At 42.7% G+C, this 6,955-nt stretch overlaps 1 protein-coding gene across 1 annotated transcript; it reads left to right on the top strand.

The window, feature by feature from the left end:
- The first annotated feature begins 1,503 nt into the window (after nt 1-1,503).
- On the top strand, nt 1,504-6,343 carry LOC138910302 (uncharacterized). Its single transcript, XM_070201532.1, has 2 exons — nt 1,504-1,508; nt 5,776-6,343. The coding sequence occupies exons 1-2, from the start codon at nt 1,504-1,506 to the stop codon at nt 6,341-6,343; spliced, it is 573 nt and encodes a 190-aa protein (XP_070057633.1).
- Nucleotides 6,344-6,955: the final 612 nt, after the last annotated feature.

The following is a 6,955-nucleotide window of genomic DNA, read 5'->3' as shown; positions in this document are numbered from 1 at the left end:
AATTGGATTCCGACCCCGATATCAAAAAGTCAACCCCCCAGTCAAACTTCCCAAAAATATAACTTTCAGCATTTCAAGCCAAATTCCACTAACCATAGGGAGCTATTGGAATCATCAAAACTCCATTCTAGAGTTGTTTACACATAGGTCGACACCCGGTCACTACTTTAACTTAAGCTTTAAACCTTGGAACTAAGTGTTCCAATTCATTCCAAAACCTCACCAGACCCGAACCATTTATCCCGACAATTCACACAATAACTGTAAAGTAAAATTTGAGAAGTAAAGGGGGAAGCAGGATTGTAATACTCAAAATGACCGACCGGGTCGTTACAAAGAAGCATAATAACAACAACAAATCTAATGTAGTTGCACAAGTTGGGTGTGGGGATGATAGTGTAACGACCCGGCCGATCGTTTTGAGTATTACAACCTCATTCCCCCATTTACTGCTCAATTTATGCTTTACAGTTGTTATGTGACTTGCCAGGGTGATTGGTTCGGGTCCGATGAGGTTTTAGAATGAATTGGAACACTTAGTTCCAAGGTTTAAAGCTTAAGTTAAAATAATGACTGGATGTAAACTTACCTGTAAACAAACACGAAGTAGAGTTTTGATGATTCCAATAGCTTCGTATGGTGATTTTGGACTTAGGAGCTTGTCTGGAAAATTATTTGGAAGCCCGTAGCTAAATTAGGCTTTAAATGGTGAAAATAGAAATTTAAGTTTGGAAGTTTGACCGGGGAGTTGAATTTTTGATATCGGGGTCGGAATCCAATTCTGGAAATTGAAATAGGTTTGTTATGTCATTTATGACTTGTGTGCAAAATTTGATGTCAATCGGACTTGATTTGATAGGTTTCGGCATCAAATGTAGAAGTTGAAAATTTTCAGTTTCATTAGACCTGAATTGGGGTATGATTCGTTTGAGGCTTCAACTAAGTTTGTATGATATTTTAGGACTTGTTGGTGTATTTGGTTGAGGTCCGTGGGGCCTCGGGTGAGTTTCAGATGGTTAATGGATCAATTTTTAGACTTGGAGTGTTGCTGGAAATTTTCTGATATCTGTATCTGGTTTCCTTCTACACGATCGCGTGAGAATGTCTGTGATCGCATAGGCTTAGTTGGGTCAGTGGAGAAATTGTTCTTTGCGATCGCATGAAGAGCTTTGCAATCGCGTAGCTGTGGAAGCTTGTGATTCGCGAATGCGTGAAGAAGGTTGCGTTCGCGTAGAGTAAGTGGAGCAGAAGTGGAGGTCACGTATTTATGCTTCGCGATCACGTGGACGAGTCCGTGATCACATAGGCCTATGAGAATGAGCTTCACGATCGCGTGGACAGGTCCGCGATCGCGTAAGGTTAATGTGGGCAGTGGGAGAATTATACTTCGCGATGTCTGGGCAGAGAGTTTAAGTTCTAAAAATGGGATTTCGTCCCATTTTCCATTTTTGACGAATTGGAGTTCGGGAATAGGATATATTTGGGATATTTTCAAGGAAAACAATGGGGTAAGTGTTCTTAACTCAATATTGGTCAAATTACCTGAATCCAGAGTCATTTTTAACATTTAATGGGTGAATTAAGTTGAAACATTTAGAAAATCCTCTTAGTTTAATTTGAAGATTTGAGGGTCGAGTTGATGTTGGAATTTGGCAAAATATGTATGGCTAGACTCGTGGTTGAATGGGCGTTCATATTTTGTTGAGACGTGGGCCCCGCGGGTGATTTTTGGGTGTAATTTCGAATTTTTTTGAAAAATTAATATTTTCATATGGAATCAATTCCTATAATTTGTATTGACTGAATCGATGTATTTGTGACTAGATTCAAGGCGTTTAGAGACTGATTCGTGAGGCAAAGGCATATCAGAATAAAGAATTACGCAGTTTGAGGTAAGTAACAGTTCTAAATTTGGTCCTGAGGGTATGCAATCCCGGATTATGCGTTATGTGATCGGTTTTGAGGTGACGTACATGCTAGGTGACGGGCGTGTGGGCGTGCACCGTAGGAATTATGACTTGGTCAAATTCCATAAAACTATGTAGTTGAATAATCTGTTGTTATTTGGACATTCTCCATGTAGTAGAGAAATTGAACCACAAATCATGTTTAGATTATGTGTTGGCACTGTAGGGACCCACAGAGGTCGTGTACATGTTGAACTATCTGCTAAATTGTTGTTTTGTACTCAGTCACAGTTTACTTATTTATTTTTTCTCAGTCTCTATTGTTCATTATTGATGCATCATATCGTTGTTGTTTGGGCAGATTTTCATGATTATTGAGAGCCCGAGAGACTGGAGAGATTTATGATTGAGTGAGGCCGAGGGACTAATTGTGAGATATTATACTATAGCACGTGAGTTGTCTGTGCCGCAAGTGAGTTGTCCGTATCCATATATTATACTATAGCACGTGAGTTGTCCATGCAAACGTGAGTTGTCCGTGCGGATCCAGATATTATACTATAGTACGTGAGTTGTCCGTGTAGCATGTGAGTTGTCCATGCGGATCCATATATTATACTATAGCACGTGAGTTATCCGTGCATCACGTGAGTTGTCCGTGTATCACGTGAGTTATCCGTGCGGATCTAGATATTGATACTATAGCACGTGAGTTGTCCGTGCAACACGTAAGTTAACCGTGCGGATTATAGCACTTGTGCTAAAGGAGCCCCTCCGGAGTCTGTACACACCCCCAGTGAGCGCAGGTACCTACTGAGTGCGAATGCTGAGTGTTGAGCTAGTGGAAGGGCTGAGTAACTGTGGTCTTGAGAGGATGCATTTGATTTCATTATTGTTGCACTTCAACTGTCATATATCACTGTTTTAAAAATTTCTGAGAGATATTATATTATGTTCAGTTGAACATGACATAAAATTACTGTTTTGACCTTAAATATTGAACTTGAAAGCATGCCTACCTTATTATGTTGGAAATTACTGTAATCAGACACAATTGTGAAGCTCATCACTACTTTCAGTTCTTTATTTAGTATTGTTACTTGCTGAGTTAGTTGTACTCATACTACACCCTACATCTCGTGTGCAGATCCAGGTACTTCCGGATACGACGATTACTAGTTTTCGGAGTTTTATTTGTTGGAGATTATCGAGGTAGCTGCTTGACATTCGCTGACCTTGACTCTCTTACCTTTTAGTTTTTGTACTGTTCTAAATTTTTAGACAGTATTTTTAGCAGTCAAACTTTGTTATCATTTAGATACTCATGTACTAAGTGACACCGGGTTTTGGGAGTATATTTATATCCAATATTTGTGGGATTTTCTCTTAAACTTAATTATTAAGTTTTCAGTATTTAAAAGAAAAATATGGGTCATTGATGTTGTCGGCTTGCCTAGTATTGAGATAGGGGCCATCACGACAGGTGTGAATTTTGGGTCGTGACAAGTCGGGATTAGATCCTAGGTTACATAGGTCTCACGAGTCATGAGTAGGTTTAGTAGAGTATTATGGATCGGTACAGAGACATCTGTACTTATCTTTGAGAGGCTGCCAAACCCTTAGGAGAAATTTCACTTTCTTGTATTCTATCGTGCGAATTTGTTGATTCCAGAAACTAAATTTCTGTTATTCTATTCTCTCATAGATGGTGAGGACACGTACTACCGGATCGGACGGTCAGACACCAGTGCCACCAGTTAGGGCCCCGAGAGGCCGGGGCCGTGGTAGAGGCCGAGGCCGAGGTAGAGGTAGAGGTGTAGCTCGTACAACAGTTAGAGCAGCACCTGTAGCACCACCAGTTGCTCCAGCTCAGGAGCAGATTCCAGATATAGTTGAGCCGGCGGGACCAGCTCAGGCACCAGCTGTGCCTATTGTAATTCCAAGCCTTCAGGAGGCTTTAGCCTAGATATTGACAGTTTGCACTGCCTTGCTCAGGTGGTTTCGGCTCAGGCCGCACCAACCACTTCTCAGGCCGGGGGAGGTACTCATACCCCTATTGCCCGTACTCCAGAGCAGGTAGTGTAGGGACTTCATGTAAGGCCACATAAAATATTTCCTAAAAACCGGGGTTACGTGATGCCGGGTAGGAGTAGAGATTAATAATAGTAGAAATTCTTCGGTTCAAACTTTTTGGATTGAACAGTGCGCTGGGGAGTTGAAGGAAAATATTTTGCAAAAATAGGCATTTCTGTGGCCCATTATGCGGCCGCATAATCACTCTGCGGGCCGCAGAGTGAAGCAACTACTTGGGCCATTTTGATGACAATTTCGCGGCCAATTATTCGATCGCATAACCATTTTGTGGGCTGCACTTTTGTTGCACAATCAGCCTTAGGATTTTTAAGAGTGAGAAAGAGTTCTTAGAGTGGGAAAGTAACCTTCAACCTAATATACAACAATTCATGCTCAATCTTTTAAGATTATCAAGAAAGTCCTCATCTTAAAGGTAAAATCTATGCCCTAGGTCTTAATTTAGAGAATCTACTAAAAGGGGGATAATTAGAAAGACAATTGTTGGGTGTGGGGTTTGTTATCTTGCATGCAGGTATTCTTGAAGTATGTGGGAAGGTTGTAAGCTAAAACAATGGTAGAGAACTGGTTGAGGAATGATAGAATCTTTCCTAGAAGGGCCTTAAAACATTAATGCATACCTAGTGTTTGATAATGTGCTCAAATGAGGTAGAATCATGGCCATCTTCCTAATTTTTGTCCAACTTGTTATATTTCTAAAATAGACCGAAGTGCTAAGAATTCCGAAATGTTTTAGAGTATAAAGGAAGCTCAATTGAGGTATGTTGGCTAAACCCCCTTCTTCTTAGAATCGAATCCCACGGTGTTCTTGTAATTGGTGTAAGCCCCAAATTGAACATTATTGAATTGGCTATTCCTAATGTGGTTGTGATGAAGGATGTATGTTCAATATTTATTCTAAATGCTTCATCATGTCATCTTTCCATTTGAGGACGTGTTCAAAATGTGGAATATGTGTTAGAATGTTAAGACTTCATGTCGAGATCGAATAAAGGTTGTTATGCCAAATTGTATGAAAAGCCTCTATGTGCTTAGGACTCCCAAATTGCTCATATGTGTACTAATGCCTTAAATGGTAGGCCTTATTGTTGTTGATGATAATAATGATGTTTGAATGTGGAAAGGGGAATCTGGGATTATGCAATACGGCCAAGTGCCAAGAATGACTTTATAATTGAGGCCACTCATGCCAATGAATTGAAAAGATGTGAAAAAAGTATGAAGTGAGATGATTGATTGAAAAGGTAAGTGCCCTAGGATGTCTCAGAGCCATGTCTAGTAGAGTCCTCCTTATCGGTGTATTGTCGACCACATCTATAAGTTGGAGGCTACTTGGACATCTAGGAATAATACCATTCTTTGATATTCTAGATCGTGCGATGAAAATGATTGTGAAATTATTCCTCCTCTAATTCGTGCATTCCTTTAACTTTCAGTACATGGAACCTAAGAAGAGAGCAAGAACCGGCCAATGAGTCAATGCCGCCTTAGGAGTGGTAGTTGACCCTTTATTTGATGATGTGAGTGAATATCCGAGGGGCGAGGATAATCCCCGGACTACTACACTGCCTGATTCCACTACACCGGACCAGGCCACACCAGTTCCTGCACCTACTGAGGGTGCAACGGTTCCTCCAACTGATATTTCTGTTCCACCTCCAGCCCCAACTTTTGGTTATGGTATTTCTCACGAGGATCTTAGGGGAGCCATTCAGATGCTAACACAGATAGTGGCTTCTCAGGCCTAGAGATCAAATCTTGCACCCATTTCTTCTAGCCAACAAGGGGATTCTATTGGTTCTAGGGTGAACAGTTTTCTTCAGTTGGATCCTTCAGTGTTCACGGGTGCTAATCTCGAGGAGGACCCACAGGACTTCATTGATGAGATGCATAAGACTCTCCAGGTTATGCACGCTACTGAGGCGGAGGGAGTGGAGTTGGCCACCTATCGCATGAAAGGGGTGGCTTATTCTTGGTTTGAGATGTGGGAGGACTCTCGGGAGAAGGGGAGCCCTCCAGCGAGGTGGAGTGAGTTTGCTGACGCTTTCATGGACCATTTCTTTCCTGCCGAGACTAGGGCAGCCCTTACCACAGAGTTTGAGAACCTTAAACAAGGTAGTAAGAGTGTGTGGGAGTATCACATGGAGTTCGCGCGTCTGTCAAAATATGTCGTTCTCATGTTGCCTACTATGGAGGCTAGAGTGCGCCAATTTGTGCAGGGCCTTAGCCCCTTAGTTATCAATGAGGCCGCTACAACTACCTTGAATTCAGATATGAACTATGGGAAGATTGCAGCATTTCCTCAAGCTACAGAGAGCCTTAAGTTGAAGAACAAAATGGAGTGAGAGGGTACCAGCAAGGCCCAGTCCGCGGGCAACTTTGGGAGTCATTTGGTGGGGGAAGATCAACATTTAGGGGAGGGTGATCAGGGCCATCCCAGTCTTTTGCTCAGTCTTCAGCCAGTGCACTGCCAGCAGGGCCCAATCAGCAGCAAGGGAGTCATTTCAGGCCCAATCAGGGCAGCAGGGGACCCTACCAACAGGGCCGATCAAGAGGGAGATTCCAGCAGCAGTGGGGGCCCCCATGCCCCAAGTATGGGAAGATGCACTTGGGGATCTGCTACATGGACCTACCCATATGTTACAGGTGCGGATTGAGGGGTCATATTCAGATGGAGTGTCGTTCATCCCGCCAAGGTGCGGGCAGGGGCACAACACAACCATCTAGTTCTACAGCTGCTACAACTTCAGCACCCCCTCCAGCTCGAGGCACTCCATCACCAGCAGGGCATGGTGCAGCTAGGGGTGGTGCACAGAGTTCAGGAGGACTCAACCGTTTCTATGCTATGAGTGGTCGCCAGAGTGTAGGCGTTTCTCCATATGTTGTCACAGGTATATTGACTGTCCAATCTCATGACATATATGCTCTTATTGATCCCGGTTCCACCTTGTCCTATG

Source organism: Nicotiana tomentosiformis, chromosome 4 (assembly GCF_000390325.3).
Source record: "Nicotiana tomentosiformis chromosome 4, ASM39032v3, whole genome shotgun sequence".
Lineage (NCBI taxonomy): Eukaryota > Viridiplantae > Streptophyta > Magnoliopsida > Solanales > Solanaceae > Nicotiana > Nicotiana tomentosiformis.
The sequence above is the reverse complement of the archived record's forward strand: the minus strand, read 5'-3'. Positions and strand labels throughout refer to the sequence as shown.